At 55.7% G+C, this 24099-nt stretch overlaps 1 protein-coding gene across 1 annotated transcript in view; it reads left to right on the top strand.

The window, feature by feature from the left end:
• LOC112131386 (ras GTPase-activating protein 3-like) overlaps window positions 1-24099 on the top strand; it is a 108647-nt gene that overhangs the window by 30613 nt on the left and 53935 nt on the right. Inside the window, 1 exon segment of the mRNA XM_054534801.2 lies at window positions 7725-7842. Coding sequence (XP_054390776.1) covers window positions 7725-7842 — 118 coding nt within the window.

Here is a 24099-nt window from a genome sequence, read left to right as displayed (position 1 = left end):
CTGTGTGTGCAGCCGCAGCCGGTGAGTGCGGGTGTGAGGTCCTGTGTGTGGACTCGCAGGAGAGGAATCACAGCCTCAGGAGATGCAGCCTGGATGCGGGGCAGGCTCTGTCACACCAGGAACACGGGGGCCCTGAGGGTTCCTGTGCAGCACCGGTGTGTCTCTGCTCCTTTGTGAACTCAGAAGGGCGGCTTCATTTCAGCCCACCTTTGCTTTCTCTTTCCTCATTATTCCCTGGGTGTTTTCAGCTGCCAGTGAAACTTCGGTTTTGAACCCATAGGATTTGCCTCAGTCTCCTGGTGGACACACCTCTGTGGAGGAGAGGTCCCCTGTCTGCAATCACCTTCTTTCCCATATTTTATTACCTGTTTATAAGAGTGAGCACAGTTAGAACCAGCTGACAGGGTTTGGAGTCGTGTTTCTCAGGATATTCCGGAGGCACTGCTGCTCCATTCATCTCAGGACTTGAAGTATTTTCCCCAGCGGCTCATCGTAGACCAGCTGGAATCACAGGCAGTCAGAACCGTGAGAGTGCACGTGCTGGTGGCCGTGGTCTGCGGACAGAATTTCCAGAGTGCTGGGTGACGCGGCCCCCGCGCCTTGAGGGTTATACTGCATCGGGAGACTGGGCAGCCCTGGGGAGGCCCGGCCTGGACAACCTTCTGGCTGACCTGGCTCCAAGGCCAGGTCTCCTCCTAGATGTTTAGGGATCACTTGGGTCTCGGGATGCGTGAATCTCTGGCGTGATGTGGCAGCATCTCCCCTGTGGCCCATTTCTAATAGCCTTTGCACCAAGCACGAGAGGAGGGTCATTTGCACCAGGAGCATGTAACTGGGGCACTGTTGTGTTTTGGGTGGATGGCCCTCAGCCGTGGGGCACTCTTGGTGTTCTAGGTGGATGGCTCTCTGCTGTGTGGCACTATTGGTGTTCTAGGTGGACGGCCCTCTGCCGTGGGGCACTATCGGTGTTCTAGGTGGACGGCCCTGTGTCGTGTGGCACTATCGGTGTTCTAGGTGGACGGCCCTCTGCCGTGTGGCACTATCGGTGTTCTAGGTGGACGGCCCTCTGCCATGTGGCGCTATCGGTGTTCTAGGTGGACGGCCCTCTGCCATGTGGCACTATTGGTGTTCTAGGTGCACGGCCCTCTGCCGTGTGGCACTATTGGTGTTCTAGGTGGATGGCCCTCTGCCGTGTGGCACTGTTGGTGTTCTAGGTGGATGGCCCTCTGCCGAGGAGCACTATTGGTGTTTTGGGTGGACGGCCCTCTGCCGTGGGGCACTGTTGGTGTTCCGGGTGGACGGCCCTCTGCTGTGTGGCACTATTGGTGTTCTGGGTGGACGGCCCTCTGCCATGGGGCACTATTGGTGTTGTAGGTAGACGGCCCTGTGCCGTGTGGCACTATTGGTGTTCTAGGTGGATGGCCCTCTGCCGTGGGGCACTATTGGTGTTCTAGATGGACGGCCCTGTGCCGTGCGGTACTATTGGTGTTCTAGGTGGACGGCCCTGTGCCATGCGGTACTATTGGTGTTCTAGGTGGACGGCCCTGGGCCCTGGGGCACCGTGTGCAGTGGGACACTGAACAGAAGGCACCCTGCACTCTGCCCACCAGATGCCAGTTGCACAGCCCATAGTGACAACCAAGCGTGCCTTGGGAGGTGGCCCCTGGGGGAGACCCCTGTTTCAGCCGTTGTCAGGGTCAGGCCTCCAGTAAGCACAGTGGGCGCCTTCTAGGACCCCTCCCGCCACCCCGTCACCATAGACTTATTCTCCCTGTGGTGAAAGTTTCAATTACATTGAATGTGTCCATTATTTGGGAGGGTTTAACACCTAGCCCTGGTCGCCCGCCCCTCAGCAGAACCTCCCGTGCCCTCTGAAGAGCCGTGGAGGCTGGAGGGAACTGGAGGTGCTCTCAAGGAGACTGGATGATGGGCAGACCCCCTGGACGGCAGTGCTCGGCCCTCCCTGGGCAGGTGGTGTCACCCAGTGAGTTTTGGAATCAGCCTGCAGAGCCCTCTCCTCCTTCCACCACTCACAGAAACCCACTGGTGCCAGGGGCTCCCAGCAGCCCCTCCCGGCCAGGAGGATCGGGGGGTGCCTTGCTTGAGGATGGCAGCCTGGGCTTCTGTCATTCATAACCCACAGGAGTCCTCTTGAGGGAGGAGCATGGTGCCCTGGAGAGCCCTGGACAAGGCCTGGGCCTGGCTCCATCCAAGCCCAGCGGCCTCTGCCCCTCCTGAGCGTAAGGATAGAGCAGGTGCTGCCTGCCCTCGACTCGGCCCAGAGGAAACTCCACTCCCACGGCCTCACCAAGTTCTGCCTGTTTCTGGCAGCTTTGCAGGCCCTTCGGGAAGGCACTTGTGTTGCCAGGGGTCGTGGGGGTCAGCGTCATGCTGTGTCCTCAAGACGCTGTGTCCCCTGCCTCGGGGCCCCCCCACCTCTTCCTCTTATGGCCTCTGCGCCACAGTCAGCCCACCGAGATGTGCGGCCTCGTCCCATGGAGGGTGCCGGGTGGGGAGGCCGGTGTGGACAGGCACTCAGGCCCACTCAGAGGCCAGTCACGGAGCCCCCGTGTCCAGAGGCGAACAGCAGCCAGGGGGCACACGGGCCTTGCAGTCAGCAGCTCAGAGCCCGGAGAGGGGTCTGTACCCACGCATGGCACAGAGGCTTCTGTGCCTCACTGAGACCCTGCCAGGGCTTGGAGGAGGACCTGTTCGAGTGAGGATCCCAGGGGCCGGGGCTGGGGTCGCTGTTCCAGGCTTCTAAATAGCCCAAAGTAGACGGGGCTGTTCATCATTTATTCAGATAGTTTAGGCACAAGACTATTGTTCTGGTAAATACTTTATGTTGTTAGAAGACGCTGTGTGCCTAGCAAAATTTTTAGACCCCTTTGAATGTTTTGTGTTGGGAGGACTAAAAGGCTGAGGTTGGGAGCCTTGAGAGCCACACTTCTCAAGTTCTCCCGCAGGGTCTCCTTCCCCGACGGGCCCTGGGCTTAATTGCTGGAAAGGGGTTGCTTTCGCTGGACCGTGCACTGGGGCCGTCGCCATCACCCATTCCACGTTATTTCAGTGAGGCCGACCTGTAGTTGAGTAAAACGCCATGATGACGTGGGAAAGAGAAGAGCGCCCCACCTGGGTGGACGCAGCCAGTCCCAGCACAGCCCTGGCCTCTCCAGGACGTCTTCTGTCGGGGTTGGTGCCAGGAGCTTTGCTCAGTGGAGCCCTGGGCCCTCATCCTCACCCGTGGCTGCCTTCATTCCTTCCTTCGCCCTCTTCGCTGGGTGCTGAGCTGAGCTGCTGAGTGCCTGGGAGACGCCCGCTGCTGTGCTGAGCAGCAGATGAGGCCAGCCCCACCTGAGGGCCCTCCCCGGGATGCCTGCAGGGAGGAGCAGCACGGGGTGGGGTCTGTGGAGACCTCCCCATGCCCTCACAGCTCCTCCCGGGTACAGGGGTGTGGCTCCGGGTGCTGCGGGCCGCGCCGACAGCTCGCTGTCAGCACTTGGAGACCCTGCGTGGGTCTCCAGGGAAGCCTGGGCACCCTAACCCTCGGTCAGGGCTGGGCCTGTGCTCACCCTGAGGGTGCAGCTTCCCTCCACGGCCCAGAAGGGCTGCTGTGGGCGTGGGAGTCCTGACGCTTCGGATCAGGGCCTTTGTTTTTGTTACTCACTGCCTGATCCCTGGAGTTGGAAATCAGGTTTTGCGGTGTTATGCTGTTTACATTAAATGTGTTTAAGTGCTGCCTTTTACTCCTGTTAGTTGAGTTTTCAGAGCCGATGCGAGGTGCTGTGTTGGCTGTCTTCACCGGTCTGCCAGCTGGTGAACACACCGCATGTGTTTTAGTGACACAGTCCATGGGAAAAGTGGTCATGAGAACTGTTACTTATTTGGCTATTAGGATGAAACCAGTTTACTTTTCTTTTAATTCATTTATTCATCCATGCATGCAACAGATAATTTGGCACTTACTGTATACCACAGACAGCTTTGTCTTTTTATATGAACGTCTCTGTGCACCAGAAAAAAAGAGAAAACACGTTTCCTCTAAGAGAGACAGAACAGGCACCTTTGGTGAAGGTAATTGAACCAGCTGTTTGGGGTGTGGTGGAGAAGAAACAGCTGTTTGGGAGGTGGGGCAGCCCCCATCCCGCTCAGCTGTGGGGCTGCAGGGAGAGGCTCAGTCCTGGTGCATGTGGCACATGGAGAGGCCCCGGGGCGACATGGCCAGGCCATGCTGTAGCAGCTCCAGCCCTCCTGGTCTGAGCAGCTCATTGGATGTTGGTGGGTCCAGCAGGCTCCCTGGTGTTACTGTCGTCATAGCAACCAGGATGTTTCTCAGGAGTTTTTTTTTTTTTTTTTTTCTGTTTCAATGCTTTATTAACCGTTGGAAACAAAACCAATGCCCTGGAGGTGATGGCATCAGAAGCCTGAGGCAGGGAAATGGGCTTGCATTTTGTCCCCCCTCTTTTTTTTTATTAAATGCATCATAGCAAAAGTAGATTAAAAAGAAAGAGTCTCAGCCCCAGATGACAGTGAGCAGGGAGAAGGAGGTAAAGACGGGGCCATCAGGCAGGGAGGGAGGAACCTGGTGTGTTTTGGGGCCGGGGACTGGGCATCGTCAGGCAGGGAGGGAGGAACCCAGTGCCTTGGTGCCAGTGTGGGAGGACTGGGCATCGTCGGGTAGGGAGGGAGGGAGGGATGAATCTGGTGCATTGGTGCCAGTGTGGGAGGACTGGGTATCGTTGAGTGGGGAGGGAGGGAGGGATGAATCCGGTGCATTGGTGCCAGTGTGGCGGGACTGGGCATCATCAGGCAGGGAGGCAGGAAGGCAGGGAGGGATGAATCCGGTGTGTTGGCGCCAGCACAGGGAGACCCGGCCTTTTCATGTCGTGCAGCGTCTGTCTTACAGGGAGTCCAGGGAAAGCTTGTGTGTTTCCGTCCTGCAGCGTCTACCTTCGGAAGACACAGCTGGTACTGCTGTGATTTGAGGCCCTGTGGGAACACATCTCAGTTCCATATTATCCACAAACACCATCTTCCACAGGACTTTCAAAAGCTTTTTTCTTTCTCCTTTTAAGAAACACAGGAACTTACAGCTAAATATCTACACTCATTTGTTGCAAAAAACAAAGAAATCCCAGAAAACAAAAGGAAAACAAAAAACTCCCAAAGACAAAAACAAAAAAAACCCCAATAAAATCCCAAGGGAAATATGGTCAGCATCAGGTCACACCGTAAAGGTGTCAGAAGGAAAGTCAGCAAAGTCAAGCTGTGTTTGAGGATAAGGACTTCTATCTGCTGCAGAAGCTATCAGTTCCAAAACAGGGCCGGGAGGCTGGAGGGGCCCCTGTCCGACTTGCTGGGTGTGCTGTGGCTGCCCTCAAATTCAGGGGTAGCCGCGGCAACCAGGAAGGCTGTGTGTGCTCCGGGAACCTCAGCTGCCATCCCCCAGGCTCCCTTCCCTCTCTGGAGAAGCTCGCCGGCCGTGCTCGCCCCTTCGTGCCTGTGAACTTATCACACACCCTGCGTGCGTGTGCTGCGTGTGTGTGCGTGTGCTGCATGTGTGTGCGTGTGCTGCCTGCGTGTGGGACCTTCACATTGGTGGGAACCTTCAGAAAGCCTGTCTTTTGACATTTGATAACTGAGCTGAGGCCTGGCCTGGAGCCAGGTGCCTCGTAGCGGCCTGGCTGTGTTCTCCCATGCAGCGGGTGAAGAAGGCGCGTCCCGGGAGAGTTGCCGTGTTGAGGTGTTCTGAGGGTCCAGTGCCCATCAGGAAATATTCATTTGCTTTTTCCCACCAACCGATTATCATTGATGCTTCCTTAATGATTCCCAAAATAAAAACTTCCAGAACCTTTTGAATTAGAGATATCTCAGAGCTGGAGGAGCCTTCGAGAGCTGCTGTGTCTCTTGCTTTTGCAGTTCAGGACTTTGAGGCCCAGAGAGGCAGACTGTGTGTTGGGGGCACCGGCAGGAAATGGCCACAAGCACTGAGACCCTGAGACCTGCTCCGTGTGGGCAGCAGCAGGTGCTGCTGGGAACGCCTGCCGGCACCTCAACACCCACAGATATGCGGCGTGGACACAGGAGGCTTCATCCAGACCCTGGGGCTTCTGCTCCTTCTCACAGTGCGTCAGATTAATATTGTGGACGAAAAGTCTTTAAAAAGCTTCAAACTGAGTTTCTCTCTGCCCTTTGGAGTTTCTGGCGTGCCAGTTTGCAAACTGGCGTCTTTGAAATGAGCCAGCTGCCCCATGTGAGCCATGACGTGTGCGCTTGCTGAGTTGATACGAAACATTCAGCACAGAGTGGTGGAAGTGGGGTTCTGAGAAACTTGTACTCTGCTCCCATTTTTGATTTTGTTTGTTTCAACAAGAATAAGGTGATGTGGCCCCGAGTGGCACCAGCAGGAGCCTTGGTGTGGTCTCAGTGTGGTGCCTGTGCCTGCATCTGTCCTCTCATCCTGCGTCATTGAGACACCACTGCCAGGCATCTTTAGAGCCAAATGACGGAGGCAGAAAAGGCCCTGGGGAGGCGCGAGTGTGTTTGAGGTGTTTCTTTTACAGAATGGACTTAAACTGGGCATCCGCTGTCTGGATTGACAGCTGTCACTCATCCCTTCCTGCTCACTCCTTATTCTCCGATAAACTGGGCCCTTAGGCTTGCCGCTGGGGCGTGCTCCAAGCTTCCAGCAGAGAAGTCGTAGCTGGGGTTCAGTTATGACCTCCAGACTGACCCCAGGCAAACAAGGAGTCCGGCATCAGGGGTGTTTTCTGCAGGGCCAGCCAGGAACTGGCTCCACTTCCTTCAAGCACATTCAGGTGGCGTCTCTGTGGGCTTGAGGGAGGGAGACGTGGACCTAGCTTAGGTCTCCCTGGGACGCTTCTCTTAACTGGCAATTCGAACAGCTGGAGTTTACAGTTAACTCATGTCCACAAGAAAGAGCTCTTTCCTTTAATTCTGGCTCCAACTTTGACCTAATATCATAAAATAAAATTCAATATAAAAAGGGACTCAGTGGATAAATGAATAAGCAAGACGAGATCCCTCTGCATCATGGAAAGTTATTCAACCTTAAGAAAGAAGGGAATCCAGTCAGCAGCCACAGCAGGGGCCACCCTGGAGGACACTTGCTGAGTAGAGTGAGCCGGGCTGAAAGGACACGTCCTGTGGATCCGCCGACGTGAGGCCCCAGAGCAGTCAGATCCACAGAGGCAGAAAGTGGGGTGAGGGCCGCTGGGAGACAGCAGGAGGGGGATGGGAGTGTGTTGAATGGGGACCGAGTCTCCGTTTGGGAGGATGAGAGTGTTCCGGAGAGGACGGTGGTGATGCTTGCACAACTCGGTGAACGTGGTTAATGCCACGGAACTGTGCACTCGAACAGGTCAGAGATGGAAAATTGTATGTTAAAAATTAAAATAAAAGGACTAATGCGGGTAAACAAGACACAGCAATCCTGAGTCCCAGGCTGGCGGGTCCCTGCTTGCGGGACTTGCATCTGAGGGTGGCGTGTGTGTCCCTTGCCTTTCGGCAGTACACGTGGGGAGCACATCCACGTTTTGACTTGTGGCAAAAAAACCAAGACTTTATAGAGAGCTAGTGAATGCACACAAGCAAAGGCCGGCGTATGGCTGTGAAGTAAATCTACTGTTCGGAAATGTGTCTGCGATGAGCAGGGAACAAACATTTCTACGCTGCTGATGATGTATGTCGCTTTTATTTTTTAGGTGAAGCCAAAAACCTTCCCTCTTACCTGGGGCCAAGCAAGATGAAGGATTGCTACTGCACGGTGAACCTGGACCAGGAGGAGGTTTTCAGGACCAAAATTGTGGAAAAGTCACTCTGGTAATGTCTTCTGTTGCTTTACTTCACACTGATGTGTTTTCTTTGGTGTAGAGAATGTCCCAAGGGTGTACATCACCTTCCCATTTTCCCGCGTGTGGAGAACGTCCCGAGCATGTACGTCACCTTCCCATTTTCCCACGTGTAGAGAATTTTTCTGTGTGTAGACAATGTCCCGAGTGTGTACATCACCGTCCCATTTTCCCGTGTGTAGGGAATTTTTCTGTGTGTAGACAATGTCCCGAGCGTGTATATCACCGTCCCATTTTCCCGCATGTAGACAATGTCCCGAGCGTGTACATCACCGTCCCATTTTCCCGCGTGTAGACAATGTCCTGAGTGTGTACATCACTGTCCCATTTTCCTGCTGCTTAGTTTGAGGAGGAGATGCTTCCTGGGGCTCTGGTGTGCAGGCAGCTGAGCTTCTGCCCTTGGTGGTGCGTGGGTGTGAACTGGTGTTGGCTAAATGCTCCCGCTGTCCAGGAAGTGCATGTAGGCGGCGGCTCCCCTGTGCGGACTCGTAGGAGTGCTTTTTAATTAGAGATGAACTGGGAAGCTCGCACTCCACAAAAGAGTACAAATTAAGGATTTAGAGAGGAGGAAGTACTAAGAAAGCTTTTTTCTTCCTGTAAAATTTTCTAAAATAGCTATACAGAAGATGGGTGTTAACTGAGGTAAGAGGCCTAGAAAGTGTTTATTGATATGATTTGAGGAAGAGAGGAGTCAGCCAAGAAAAACAAACTCTTAAAATCAACAAGTTTCCCCCTCAGCTTGAGCGTGTGAAGATGTGGGTGCCGACCCCAGCATGTCCAGGGCACAACCAGAACTTGTGTTTCTGAAAAGCTCCAGCAAAGCGGCCAGGCCGTACTCCGAGGACCACTGCAGTTGCACACCAGGACGTGGCACGTGTGGGATATGCACAGGGACAGGAAGTCACGGCGATTTATGTCGGGGGTGGGAAGAGAGAAGCCGGGGAGCGTGTGCCAGGCAGGGCCTCAGTGCCGCGGCCTCGGGGGAAGCATGGGCAGCTGGGTTATTGGGGATCACAGAACATGTCCGTGTAGCTGTGACTCCACCGTTCAGTTCAGAAGCGTGGGTCGTGTGCTTTGATCAAAACAGCTATTTTGATTTTGAGAACATGTTTAGCTAAAGAACTATGTCCTCGCATCTGGCTACTTCCAAGTGGGAATGAACAACCCATGCTGATGACTGGGTGAGTTTACCTACTAGAAAACTGTGAGGGGTCTCCTGCCCCGGAGAGACTGGGGCTCATATCACTCCGTCAATGACAGTGCTTCCAGAAGGCTTTGGCGCAGCTGCCCTCCAGGGCGAGGAGTGAGAGTCATTTGTGTTATGTTAATGCACACTCCTGGTTCTTTGAAATAACTCGTCAAAAAGAACTGCAGGCTGAGGAGCATTGTCAGGCACCCAGTCCGGCTTTGCGAGAGTGTCTTGGGGTTGCCATGGTGATGACTGCGCACAGCCGTTCTTCTGAAGAAAATGGGAAGAGACATGACCGGGCCCTTCAGAAGCGCCTTTGGAGCTTCCCTGGATAAAAGTCCGTTCTGTGTTTAAATGGTCTGTTGTTAGAGGCCTGTGGATTGTAGGCCTGGAGAATTACTGGCAGTCTTTATCAGGCTGGGATCCTCTCAGACCTACTGAATCAGAGCCAGTGAGAGGAGAGTCTGTTTGGGAACCTCTCTTTCAGGTGAGGTTGAGAAATGGGGGCCCATTGTCTTTCAGATATTTCAGAAGAATTTAGAAATAGAAATCCTGGTTCTGGCCGGGTGTGGTGGCTCACACCTGTAATCCCAGCACTTTGGGAGGTGGAGGCCACAGCGAGCCATGATTACATCACTGCACTCCAGCCTGGGCAACAGAGCAAGACCTTGTCTCAAAAAAACCCCAAAACACACACAACAAAAGACTGATAGCAAAGAAAGAGAAACCCATGTGGGACAGTTCCAAGAGAGTAAAACTGTGGTGCCATTTAGTGTGGACGCCGGCAGCCCTGTCCATTTGGAGGGCTGTGCGGGCTGGCCGCCCCTGTAGTGTGAGGGCAAAACACAAATCAACCCACCCCATACGAAAAGTTGGCAGGAAAGGTACTTGAATCCAAAAGCTGGCTCTCTCATAAATTTGCAGCTGGAATCCATACTACATCTGTGGTCAGAAGCCCTCAATCGGTGCATATGCATTAACGTAGTCCTGTATTAGTCATTGGTCAACATCTACCTGAGAGGCAGGTGTCAGGCAGGGCTGCCCTGCATGCTGGGGAGTTTAGCCCTGGCCACCGCCCCCTCCTCGCTCCATGGTGGCACCCACTTTGGGGCCGGTCCCCAAGTCTCCTGGTCCCCGAGTCTCCTGGCCCCTGAGTCTCCCACCCCCCAGTCTCCCAGCCCCCAAGTCTCCCAGCCCTCTGAGTCTCCCAGCCCCCGAGTCTCCCGGCCCCCCGAGTCTTCTGGCCCCCCGAGTCTCCCAGCCCCCCGAGTCTCCCAGCCCCCCGAGTCTCCCAGCCCCCAATTCTCCTGGCCCCCTGAGTCTCCCAGCCCCCGAGTCTCCCAGCCCCCAAGTCTCCCACCCCCTAGTTTCCTAGCCCCCTGAGTCTCCCAGCCCCCAAGTCTCCCAGCCCCCGAGTCTCCCAGCCCCCCGAGTCTCCCGGCCCCCGATTCTCCCAGCCCCCAAGTCTCCCAGCCCCTGAGTCTCCCGGCCCCCCGAGTCTCCCAACCCCCGAGTCTCCCAGCCTCCGCGTCTCCCAGCCCCCCGAGTCTCCCAACCCCCGAGTCTCCCGGCCCCCCGAGTCTCCCGGCTCCCTGAGTCTCCAGGCCCCCGAGTCTCCCAGCCCCCAAGTCTCCCGGCCCCCCGAGTCTCCCACCCCCCAGTTTCCCAGCCCCCCGAGTCTCCCAGCCCCCGAGTCTCCCGGCCCCCGAGTCTCCCAGCCCCCTGTGTGCTTCCTCCAAGGTCAGCATCACCTTTAAGGTCTGATCGCTCATTTGGCAAAGTCGCTGTGGAAAGAAAAAAGCCCACGTCTGCATCTCTGAGCTCAGAAGGGCCCCAGGGTGCTCTCTGGCCACTGGGTCTGCAGCCTGGCAGGAGCCCCTTCTCACATTCCCTGGGGAGAAGCACTTGGGTCAAGTTTGATTTGCTGTTGCCCAATATCGCCGTCTGACTCAGTGGGAAGCTGCAAATGGAACATGTGAGGAAGGAAAGGCGGAACTCAGCTTCTCTTCTTCCCTCTTTCCCACTAAGGAGGTTACCGACCCAGCTCCACCACGGGCCTGTGTCCCCCAAGCCTCCTCCCTGGGCCGCGTGTCTGAGGCCCTGGAGTCTGTGGGGCCTCTTTAATGAGTGCTGAGCCAACGTCTGGAGAGAGTGTCCTCTGTCTTCCCTTTTTTCTGTATTTTTCAAGGTGGAGGTTGAAGCGCAGCGTCTGTCACAGGTTTAACTTCAGAACATATCGAAGTGGACACATTTCAGAGAACAAGCCCTTTCTCTCTGGCCCTTCTACAAGAAAGTGATTTTGACAGTTTCTGTCCTACTAGAAAAATATTTTTCTGAGGTTGGGAGTGAACTTTGTTCACAATCCATACCTTTTAGAGCAATCATTTTTAGTCATTTAAAGGGCAGCCACTATTTGTTTCCTTATTTACTTAAACTAAAAGGCTCCCTGAAATTGGATTGGCAGGGCTGGGGTTTGGGAACTAGCTTCCCGCCCTGGACCTCCCCTGGGCTGGCACCCACAACCCTAAAACAAGGAGATAACCCCGCTCCCCAAGGCTGCACTGTGGTAGAAATCACCGTCTCGTCCAGCAGAAAGGAGCAGCTGGCGTCACGCACAACAGAACCTAAATCTCTCCCTGCTGGGTTAGTCCAGTCATTTGCAAGAATATTCAGTAAGTGTCGTGTCCTCATTTCCTTCCATCCACGTAAGGACGTGGAATGGTGTCTGTCCCTGCCTGCTTCCTCTGCGCCCACGTGGCCGACCTCTCCCCAAACCCTCATCCACGCAGACAGTTCTGGCTCAGGGAGGTGCTGCCTCAGGGTTCTGGGTCTGACCCCATCCCCTGCCACTGGGGTTGAGGCTGGGCAAAGCCCTCTGCCCCATGTGGAGCCCTGGCCCCCCCTTTCTGTGGAGTTGCCCCTGCGTCCTTTGCAGGGTTCATTTGCATGCCCATCTCGGGGAGAAGGGGCCGTGGCCACAACAGGAAGAAACTGCAGGCGTGGCCGGTTTCTGTGCCTCCTCCACCCAGAGGTGCCACAGCCTGAACTCCTGCTCTGAAAGCTGGTTATGCGTTAGGTTACAAAGCTGTGTCTGTAGGAAAAGTTTTTTGTTTAAAAAATCATGAGCACCCCCAAAATGATCTGGATACGCAGACAAAAACATCAATGTGATGGTGATTTCTGAGAAGTGGAATTATGGGGGAGTTCTTGTGCTTTTGTTTGTGTTTTATGTACAATTAGAAGTTACAAGTCAAGGAACAGACAGATCTTCTAGAGCTGAGCGAGGAGAGCTAGGTCTTCCCAGGCAGACGAGGACATCAGACATCACCAGGGACCCTCACTTGGTGGCCCTGAGGGGGAGGCTCTGAGCTCTTCTGGGTGGAAGCCCGTCCCATCCTGTGTGCACGCAGCAGGTGTTTGTTAAAGACAGGGAGGTTTCTTTCTGTTCATACTGCAAGATGTAAATCACCCCCATAATAGTACTTTTGTGTAGTAGAAATGACTAAACCAAGAAATGTCTCCACAGCTCCAAAGTTTTTCAGGAGGGGAGAAGTTATTTGGGGTTAGAAACTGAAAGGGGCAGGAGGAAGTTGGTGGTTTGGGAGACAGATGGTTCATTCTCTCAGATGCTTTTAATAAAAACCAAGTTGTTGACTTAGGAAACACCGACTTTGACATTAGGCGACTCATGAAAAGTCACATTTCCCATGAACATTTATTTTCACTCTTTCTGAAGTTAGAGCTTAAACAAAAACCTGCTTGACACGACTGGAGGCTCCTTGAAGCCCAGAACATCCCAGAACAGCTGGGGTAGGGGACCCGTCCTCAGCCCCAGAGTACCCCAGGTGGGGGCCCATCCTCAGCTCCAGGGTGTCCGCAGGTGGGGGCCCATCCTCAGCCCCAGAGTACCCCAGGTGGGGGCCCATCCTCAGCCCCGGGGTGTCTGCAGGTGGGGGCCCATCCTCAGCCCCAGAAGTGCCCCAGGTGGAAGCCCATCCTCAGCCCCAGAATACCCAAGGTGGGGGCCCATCCTCAGCTCCAGAGTGCCCCAGTTGGGGGCCCATCCTCAGCCCCAGAGTACCCCAGGTGGGGGCCCATCCTCAGCCCCAGAGTGCCCCAGGTGGGGGGCCCATCCTCAGCCCCAGAGTGCCCCAGGTGGGGGGCCCATCCTCAGCCCAGGTCGGGGGGCCCGTCCTCAGCCCAGGTTGGGGGGCCCGTCTTCAGCCCAGGTCGGGGGGCCCGTCCTCAGCCCACATTGGGGGGCCCATCCTCAGCCCAGGTGGGGGCCCATCCTCAGCCCCAGAGCGCCCCAGGCCAGGGATCTGTTCTCTCAGTCCTGGAATGCTGGCCCCAAATCTCCCAGCAGGTCAGAACCCCTGGCCCTGTCTGTATGACCCCCAAGCCCGGCCCAGCATCTCCATCTCCACCCACATGTGTGTCCTTTCATGTCATGCTGGCTCACAGGAGCACGCCAGTGTCAGAATGATGCAGGGGGTTCTCTCAGCCGCATAGGAACTCAGAATAGCCGCATAGGGGTGCTGTGTGCAGTGGTGTGTGGCGTGCCTGGCGACCACAGAGCCCATGCACTGAGGGGCAGCTCCTCGGTACCCCTGAACAGATGGGGAGACTGAGGCTTGGGGAGGTGAGGCAGCTCACCACGGCTGCTGCAGCTGTGAGTCTCTGTGAGTCTCAGCCCAGCCCACCTGCTTTCCTCACTGAGTCTTTGGGTTCCGTTTGAAGACTCACAACTCTATTTGCCAACATTTCAAAAAAAACAACCCCACCCATCTTGAACCACAGGAGGCTGCAACCCAGTGTGTGCGGGGCTTCTGCGGAGACCTGCTGTGCTGGGTGGCGAGTGGGCTGTGAGCTGACCACGGACCCCTGCCCTCCAGCCTCTGACCTCTGGGAGCCAGGGCTGCGTGGCCCTGCAGTGCTGGGTGGTGGGTGGGCTGTGAGCTGACCACGGACCCCCATCCTCCAGCCTGCAGTCTGTGGGAGCCAGGGGTGTGTGGCCCTGCAGTGCTGGGTGGCGTGTGGGCTGTGAGCTGACCGCGGACCCCTGCCCTCCAGCCTCCAGCCTGTGGGAGCCAGGGCTGTGTGGCCCTGCACTGGCCATGTGCTTCTGGTGGGTGTGTTTTTCCTCCTGTCCTTTGCGGAGATGGAGCATTTTCCCTGGCCGAGTTGCCCCTTCTCTGTGGGGCGCCTCTGAGGATGAGTCAGGCAATGACTCAGGAGCCGCAGAGCTCAGCCCAGAGGCTGGCTTGAGAGCCCCAGGGCTGCTTCGCAGACCCGGTTTGGGGTTTGGTTCCTCTTCACGCAGCCTTTACCCTCTACCCCGAGGCTGGGGCAGCCCTGGCAGCTCCCGGCTCCCCCCAGGGTTTGGGAAATGGGCCCCGAGCCGGCAGCAGAGCACAAAGCTGGGAAACCAGGTTTATTTTCTTATAATCCGCGATGGGAGCAGCCGCAGGCGGGATGGGGCAGCGCCAGCCTCGCGCAGATGCTGGGAAGTGACTCAGGGAGGAGAAGGCGGGGGGTTTCTCTGCCGGTCCCAGCTGAGCCCCTGCTCCGGGCTCCAAGAGGAGGAGGAATTCAGTTCAGATGGTTTCCCCTCATCAGAGCCACTACTTAAAGGTCAACACTGTTTTCTGCAAGGGTTTTTTTCTTTTTTCCCCGTGAAGGTTTGCTTGATTCTGTGAAACTTCCTTTGCACTTCTTCCAGAAATGACAGAGGGGAAGGAGACTTTGCCAGGGTCTCTGCCTCAGAGGGAGAGGCTGCTGCCTGCGTTAATTTCCTAGGCCACATGGCAGGATTTCAGGCGAGCCTGGTTCTCTCAGGCCGCACTTTTTCTTTATTTGGAAGGAGAGTTCCAGAGCCCTCGGGCGGTGAGTGGGGGCCGCCTGGGCCAGGCATTCATCCTGCATCTGACGGCTGCCGACCTCGGCTGGAGACAAAGCCGGCCTGTCCGAGAGAAACCCTGAGGTTAAGCTGCTGATGGGAAGGGGGGCGCCTGGGGGCTGTGTGGCCCCTTTGAGTCCATCAGAAAGAAGAGATTGTCCGGCACAGGCCACCAAACAAGGATGGGGGATGGGAGGAATGCCCTAGCGTTCAGCCGGTTTCATTTTTCTTTTGGAATACGCTTTAAACTCTGCTGCCCAGGAAGGAGAAAGCACAAACCTTCCTGCTGATGAAAGAAAATGGGTGCCCCCACCGTGAGACCCACGGACAGCGGGGGGCTGTCTGTGGGCCTGGGCTTTGCACCTGGGAGTGTTGGTGCTGTGTGGAGGGAACCGAGTCCTCAGGCTGAGCCTGGACTCCCCACAACAGCATGGGGGGGAAGCCGCTGTCCTCAGACTCCGCGTGGCCTCCAGTGATGGTGCTGTGGCCACTTCCTGCCGGGCGCTCACCATGGGTACTGGGTGGGGCTGGGAGGACGTGGGTCATAGGCCGTTCTGCCCACGAGGTGACGTGGTCGAGGTAGACGTGGCTGGCCTCGCAGCCTCTGCTCCTGCAGGTCCTGGGACGCTGCGTCCATCTGCTGGAGCTCATTTCAGAGTTGGCCGATCACATGTCCATACCCACTGGTGACAAAGTTAACAAATTTGTTTTTTTTTTTTAGTTCAAAAAAGATCCTCCTTAAATGTTGTGAAATAATATGTCTTTTAAGTTGCAACACACATTCAGAAGTTCCCAGAGGGTTAAATCCTGAGCACGAAAAGATGGTCATTCTAATAGAAAACAGGCCCAGAGCATTTCAAGAAAAAATGAGATTTAAAACTGCTCATAAAAAGATGGACATTCCACCTCACCAATGAGCCAGACATTTAAAATTTAAGCAGGTTTTTGCTACCGGTTTAGCAAACTGTAAAAATATTTATAAGATGGCGTATGCTGGGGGTGGACGCTGGTCCAGACTCCCTGGAGGGTTCTGTGGCTTTGTGTTTCGAAGGCCTCAGGACAGTGCACATCCTTGGAGGAATTCATCCCACGGGGACAATCAGCTGCTGCACAGATCTCCGTTCCCAGGGTGCTCACCCCTGCTGCTCCCACCGCACAGCGTGCGGATGGCAGGGGGACCTGGCACTGCTGTCCACACACACACATGCTGTCTGACCCCAGCATTTTATCAGCTCTTTGGAAAGTGGCCCATGGCCTGATGTGAAAGGAAAAAGCTGACTCTGTCACAGGGAACATAACCTCACTTTTATTTAAAAAATTTACCTGTATTTCCATTCATATCTTCTATATTTATAACATAAATATTTACTATTATTTTTAATATATTTTTATTATAATGAGTTATAGTATGAATATACTTATGTTTATATTATAAATATCGTATTTATGTTATAAATGTAATACAAATATATTTATATTTTGTATATTTTAAACCTATAACATTTATATATTTTATTCTATTTTATATCTTTGGAGAAAAAATCCCAGGAGGATGTTTCCTGGAATGTTAATTCCAGATTCCACTTTCTGATTTTTTTACGTATTTAAAATTTTGTTTCTTTAAAAATAGCTTTATTGAGGTATAATTCAAACACCATACAATTCACCCTTTTTAAAATGTACAATTCAGTGGTTTTTAGTGTATTTGCAGAGTTGTGCAACCATTGCCACAGCCAATTTTAGAACATTTTCATCTCCCTAAAAGGACACTTGCACCCTGTAATCCTCCAGTTTCCGGCTTGCAGCCTCTCCCGCGGCGACAGACGCGGGTCTGCGTTCTGTCCCCGGCTGTGCCTCTCTTGGGCATTTTGTGTCAGTGGAAGCGTCTGGCCCATGGCCTCTGTGCATGGCCTGTCGGTCGGCACCACACTGTGGATGCCTGTGGTGTGGGGCCAGGGGCCAGGCGTCCTTCCTCTCCAGGGCTGAGCACTGTTCTGCTGTTGCTCCCTCAGCAGCCGAGGCCCTCCTGCCTTGTTTCCACTTTCTGGCCATCATGACTGAGGCTGTGAGCATGTGTGTACGAGTCTGCGTGCAGACATGGGCTGTGAGCACGCGTGTCCGAGTCTGCGTGCGGACGTGGGCTGTGAGCTCGCGTGTCCGAGTCTGCGTGCGGACGTGGGCTGTGAGCACGCGTGTCCGAGTCTGCGTGTGGACGTGGGCTGTGAGCACACGTGTCCGAGTCTGCATGCGGACGTGGGCTGTGATGTCTCTTGCTGCACACCTGGGGGTGGAACCGCTGGGTCCTGTGGCGACTGTGTGTTGAATGTTGGAGGAACCGCCAGCCTGTTTTCCGTGGCGGCTGTGGCCACTTGACCTTCCCACAGGTTGTGTGTTTGGATTCACGTCTCCACCTCCCTACCCTTGTTACTGTCTCTTTGATGACAGCCATCCCGGTGGGTCTGATTTTCTTTGTACAATGCGAGCCCCCGCCTCAATGAATTTTTGCTTAAAAAAAAGCAATTTGTTGTTTTTAATTGAAATGAAAGGAAGCATTCTTTCCTATGCATGTGTGTGTTTTTTTTTAAGCAAACAAAATTCAAATCATAAGGAAGTAAAAAAAAAAAGACCCACAGGAAAATTCTGAAAACTTGCACATAAATGGAATTACAAATCAACTCATCGTGGAAAATCGTGTCTTGCTGGATGTAGGTTATAGGCACAGTGGAAAGGGAGATGGGGCCTGCAGACCCCAGACGTGGACATGGTCCAGGACGGCGCCAGCCTGACCCCCACCTTTGCTGCCCACCGTGGGACCTGGAGCCCCCCGCCCACCGTGTCCCCTGAGCTGGCCTGACCTCGCCGTCCTCCCTGCTCGACCCCTGTGCCCTGTGCTCTGTGCAGACGCGTCCCCTGTTGAGTCTCAGATGGAGTTAGATGGAGTTACCACCGCAAGCGCAGGTGACGGCTGAATCCCACTGCCGCCTCCGTGGACAGGGCACCAGAAACCCTCTGGAGAGAAGGCAGCCTGCCACGCTTTGTGATGAGCAGTTCACTTAAGGATCGTGTTAGACCCCATGGCTAGTATAGATTTCAAGGCTCCTATTTCTTTCTTTCTTTCTTTATTTTTTTTTTTTTTTTTTTTTTTTTTTTGAGACAGAGTCTTACTTTGTCGCCCAGGCTGGAGTGCAGTGGTGTGATCTCGGTTCACTGCAACCTCCGCCTCCCATGTTCAAGTGATTCTCCTGCCTCAGCCTCCTGAGTAGCTGGGATTACAGGCGTCTGCCACCATGCCCAGATAATTTTTTTTTTTTTTTTTTTTTTTTTTAGTAGAGATGGGGTTTCACCATGTTGGCCAGGATGCTCTCAATCTCTTGACCTCATGAGCCGCCTGCCTTGGTCTCCCAAAGGGCTCCTATTTCATAACCCATCACCCTTAAAGAGCCTTTCTCTGAGGTGGGCCTGGGCGCCTGGGGTTTTTAGAAACCTTTCCAGGCAACCGTAGTTTGCGGTTCTAAGAGGAAAAACATCAAGAGACCTAAGAACCCAAGCCCCACGCATCGAGACAGCGTCCCCGGCCGTGGCGGAGGAAGCCCTGCGCATCGAGGCAGCGTCCCCGGCTGTGGCGGAGGGTGGAGAAGGGAGAACTGAGTTGGGTTTTGGTGTGGCTATTTCTGTGGTATTCCCTCGAAATATTTGCCACTGGAAAAATGAAAAAACTCCAAGTGCTTTTAAGTGAGTAATTTCTGTGCGAGGTCTCGGGAAGAAGAAATGTCTCTGTGTGCAGTGCCCAGGCCCCGTCTGCCGGCTGTGGGGGGCTCCGTCTGCCGGCTGTGGGGGCTCCGTCTGCCGGCTGTGGGGGGCTCCGTCTGCCGGCTGTGGGGGGCTCCGTCTGCCGGCTGTGGGGGCTCCGTCTGCCGGCTGTGGGGGCTCCGTCTGTCGGCTTTGGAGGCCCCGTCTGCTGGCTGTGGAGGTGGCAGAGCCTGGCTGGGGTCTTCGCGAGGGCCCAGCCTCCTGCTCTTCACAGGGAGCCTCAGGGAAGGTGGGGCCTCTGCCTTCCTTTCAAGCCGCTGGACTTGAGCTGACCACTGATAACACCGCAGCTCCACCGCGGGCGAGCGCAGCACTGGGGGACAGTCCTGGCCCGAGCTCTGGGCGTGCGCGGCTCCAGCTGCATCCTGCCCGCCTCTCGCCTCACTGGAAGCAGAGCGGAACGGGGCGTGTCCGGTCCTGGCCCTTCGCGTCCCCGCAGGCCCCTCACCTCCTGCAGGAGCCCGCCTGGCTTCCTGGCAGTCTTGGCTCTGCCAGAACTGAATTCCTGTGGTCCCCATGAGGACAACCAGGATTTGCTCGGCACCGTGGCCTCTCGGGCTCACCGCTGCACCCTGCCTGCAGAAAGCCCCACCTGTGGAGGCTTGGGTGACCTTCCCTTCCTGGTCCACTGTGCCAGGCCTGGGCAGCTCCTGGCTGCTGACCTGAGACAGGTGATTCCTCCCTGCACGCCCACTGCCCCATCCGTACATCCATCCATTCAGTGTCTTGCATGGGGCCTGCACGTTCCCAGCTGCTGTGGTGAAATGTCTGCTCTGCACCACGTGGCCTCGGCTGCACCCTGACCTCTGACCTCGGCTCCCAGCAAGCTCCCGTCCTGCCCTGCCCTGCCCAGGCCACGCCGGCCTCCTCCTTGCTCCTACGTCTTCATCACACACAAGCCCTGCTGCCTCGAGGCCTTTGCACCTGGTGTCCCTCTGCCTGGACCCCTCCTGCACTCTCCGCGCCGTCCACAGCCTCATTCATGTGTTCACTTGTCCTCCTGCGGACAGGGCCATGGACAGGGCCTCACCGTCCATGGCCCTGTTCAAGCACTGACTCATCTGTAAGCCTCCCCGTCCCCCGAGTGAGGCCACAGTGCCACCCCCGCCAGCCTCGCGCGCGTTTGTGGTTCTGCGTGCTCTTTGTCTGGCTCCACGGGGCCGGGACTTTGCTTCATCGGCTGCTGTTCCCACAGTCTAGAACAGGGATGGGCAGCTGAAACAGTCATGGGGAGAGAGCACTGTGGTTTCTGGGTCCAGTGAGCCATGCCTGGCGGGGGCCAAAGACATCAAAGGTGCTCCCAGTTGTTTGGTCCTGGTGTGTGGGAGGCCCTGCCATGTGCTTGTCTCACTGTGCAGGGCAGAGGAAGAAACCTCCGAGCCAGGCAGTGGCGTGTCCTGGGGAGGCCGCTTTGGGGGCAGAGCCAACTGCCCTTCCCCAGCCAAGCGCCCTCTGTGCCCGCAGGCCACACTGTGGAGTGGGTGGTGTCCTGAGGCTGAGAGATGAGGGAACTGGCCTCTGGCAAGGCAGCGTTGAAACGTGGACATCCCCGGAGGACTCCATCTTCAAAGTCGTGCTTCCCCCAGCAAGGCCCGTGTGGGCACCTGTGCCTCCTGGGTACCTGCGCCTTCTGGGTACCTGCGCCTCCTGGGTACCTGCGCCTCCTGGGTACCTGTGCCTCCTGGGTACCTGCACCTCCTGGGTTCCTGCGCCCCCTGGGTACCTGCGCCCCCTTGCATGGGCTTCAGCAATGTCTGTCACAGATTCTTACATTTAGACGTGCCATATAGTCTTCCTGGTGGAGACTGATGTCCCTTTGGCCTTGTGAAGCTCACTAGGGCCTGAATTAGGTGGGGAGGAGCAGCTGCATGGGGGGACTGTGCTGTGAAGATGCAGGAGGGCCTGACAGCAGCTCTGCCAGGCGGGACTGTGCTCTGAAGATGCGGGAGGGCCTGACGGCGGCTCCACCAGGCGGGACTGTACTGTGAAGATGCAGGAGGTGCAGGTGTTTGGTTTTTTGAGACAGGGTCTCACCCTGTCACTCAGGCAGGAGTGCAGTGCTGCGATCACAGCTCACTGCAGCCTGGAACCCTGGGCTCAAGCGATCCTCTGCCTCCCTACAGACATGCACCACCAAACCCATCTAATTTTTAAATTTTCTGTTGAGTTGGGGTCTTGCTGTGTTGCCCAGGTTGATCTCTAACTCCTGGGCTCAAGTGGCCCTTCTGGCATGGCCTCCCAAAGTGCTGGGATTACAGGCGTGAGCCACTGCATCTGGCCTGGATGCAGGTATTTAAAAGAGCTTAGGGAAGTTCTTCAAAAAAGGTTCTGGCCTTCAACTCCCACTTCAACTACTGATTTTGGTTCTCATTGGGATGTAAGTTTCAGAGCACTCCTGGGCTCAGGAGAAGAGCAGCTCCTCTGCAAGGGGCAGGGCCACCTGTGTCCACAGCAGCAGGGCCTGGGAAGGGCATTGTCGGGCAGGCGAGGACGGGCATGGGTGCTGGTCTGGGCATCAGTGGCGTTGCTCTGAGAGGGAAGGAGATGCTGTCCCAGCGAGGGTGGCCTCAGGTCTGGACCCTCAAGTGGACACTGTGTTTTGGCTCTAGGACTGACATGGCCCAACAGGATTTTCTGCAAAACAGGAAATGGTCTCTGTGTGTTCTGTCCAGTCTGGTGGCCACAAGTCATGGGCTGGTGAGCACCCGAGGAGCTGAATTCTGTGGTGGGAATCCAGGTTCGGGAGAGGTCGTCAGGCAGGTGTGCAGACAACGTGAGCTGTGAGCTTCATGCCCGAGGAATCCGCTCTTCCTGCTGGATGCGTGGATGGTGGTGATGGCCTCGCCATAGCTGCAGCACCTGGAGCTGGCCCCTGCCAGGCACGTGGTCTCCGTGGGGCTCATGGCATCCCTGGAGTCTTGGGGCGATGTCACTCTGGTGCCCCGTTTGCAGGTACAAACCTGCCGTTCTAGGAGCTGACTGATGCTCCCGGCCTTCATCCCTGTCCTCACACCCCCGAGTGGTCAGGCAGGGGCTTCACTCGGCTGGTTCTGGCTTCCGTGCTAAAATGAATGAATAGGACAGGACAGTGAAGAAAACGCACACCTGGGGAAGTGACCTGGGAACTCACCGCCCCCCACTGACCTCCAGGACTCCGGCCTTCCAGGGCCTCAGCCAGGCCCTGCCCTCTTCAGCACATTGGAAACACCCGCATCTACCCAGTGTGCGCTAGGATGGCAGCTCTCCAGCCTCCAGCCTGCAGGCCAAGCCCGCGCCCCAGGGAAGCCATTGTACTGGGTCCCCTCGTGCTGAGCACCCCAGCTAGAGGTGCCCCTTCCAGGTCTGGGTGTGGTTGGTGGCGGTTTTATGGGTTTTAGCCATGGGTTCATTCTCAGAGGTTGTTAACTGCCCCCAGAAGGTGGGGAACTGCCTCCACTCTCCTCCTTGAGCTGGGGGTTTTACATTCTTCCGGGAGTTTCTTCAGGGCTCCCTGGCTATGGCATCGTGGCCTTGGGTGTCAGGCTGGCTCTGTGCACAGTCACTGTGGGGAGAGGTTTCCTTCCTGTGAGGGCCTCCACTGTCCCTGGAATCACCCTTCTTATTCCCTAAATAAATCATCGGTCTAAGAAGCTGAAAAACCCTCTATTCTGGCACAGAGACTGGCTCCAGCTTTCCTTGAAATCCTGCAGAACCTTCATTAAAATGAGTGCAAGGCCTGTAGCACTGCCACCTCTCTGGACCCCACTGCCCTGCGATGCCTCCTCCTCTGGGCAGCCTCCCCAGTGGCCTCCTGGTCTAAATCTCTCTGCCCAGGCAGCCCTGCCCCCTGCTCCACACCGTGTGGACTTCGCATCCAGAGTCCAGCTGCTCTCCCCTCTTGGGCTCGTCTGGCTCATGGGAATGAAGCTGGTCACGGTGGTTGGTGGCTCAGGGCTCCGTTGATAAGGCCGGCCGGCCGCCTACAGATGTCCTGCCTGGTTTTCTGAAAGACTTGAGGTGACCTGCAGGAAACAAAGTTAGTAATAACTTTATTAAGTTTAAAAAGTTATATGAAATAAGGAGAAAAACATTAAAATAGGCAATTGGAACCACTAGAATAAATGACATCAGAGATGCAAAATGCTCACCCATCGCCTGTGCTGGAGCCCGTTCTGGCTCCAGGGTTCTCAGCTCCAAATGTGTAAAATGGAAATGTGAGTGTGGTGTTCCCCTTCTTCAGGAGGGGGGACCCCGTGTTTCCCGAGGACAACAGCTCCTCTTAGCGGGGGGGGGGGGGCAGCCTGACAGAGGGCCCCAAAGTGCTGCCTCCCCTGCTGCGATTCAGGAGCAAGGTTCTAAAGCCGTTGCTGGAGAAATTCCTGGGCGGAGGCTGGTAGAGGTCTTGCTCCCCAGGGGTAGTGCAGCAGGGCTTGGGCAGCGGGGCTAAGAGCGCAGCATCCCTGGGGGCTGCCTGGTAGCAGGGTGTTCAGTTGCTCTGCCAAAGGCTCTGCACAAGTGGCTCCTCTCACTGTGACTCTGCTTGGCAGTGGGGGGCTCGGTGGGGGGAAGCCCACGGCAGAGGCTGTTGGCTGGGCACCTGGGAAGATCCCGTGAGGCTTCTGGTGGTGCTGACACCTGTCCGTGGAAATTGAGGTGCTTAAAATTCATAAATAAACCAGAAATCCATTCAATAAAAAGAGATAAAAATAGCAGAAAGAGGAAGCTACGAGAAACATACGAACTCCATAAAATTATCACCACAGACTGGACGTGCCCCTTTCTAAATGTAAAAGCGGTTTATAGCAACACAGCATGGCCTGAGTCATGGCACGATCCCTGGGGTTAGTTTCATTTCATCAGATGTTGGAGTGCCTCGGTTTCCCACCCTGTGCATCGGGGTGGTGAGGAAATGTGCAGGGTTAAATGCCAGGTGCGCAGTGCCCGTGTGTGGGGTGTGCTCAACGCTGGCATCCTCATCTCACCGCCCCTTACCACGCACAGGACACGCACCAAGTATGCATCAGACACACATCAGACACACATCAGACACACACCGGACACGCATCAGACACACATCAGACACACACCAGACACCACTCACCGGACACACATTGGACACGCACTGGACATGCATCGGACACCCATCAGACATGCAATCCAACCCGACCTACTTCCTCCTCCCCGCCTTCCTGTGAGGCAGGCACAGGCCCATGTGGTGGGGTCCTCAGTGCCTGTGCGGGGGCGGGGGGCTCTCGGGAAACAGTGACACCGTCTCACGGCAAGGTGGCCAGGTGAACCCCGAGGCCCAGGTTGCTCTGAAGCTGCTGCAGCTTCCTGACAAGCTGGCTGCT

This window comes from Pongo abelii, chromosome 18, assembly GCF_028885655.2.
Source record: "Pongo abelii isolate AG06213 chromosome 18, NHGRI_mPonAbe1-v2.0_pri, whole genome shotgun sequence".
Lineage (NCBI taxonomy): Eukaryota > Metazoa > Chordata > Mammalia > Primates > Hominidae > Pongo > Pongo abelii.
Note: the sequence above shows the minus strand (reverse complement) of the source record. Positions and strands in the feature narration are given on the sequence as shown.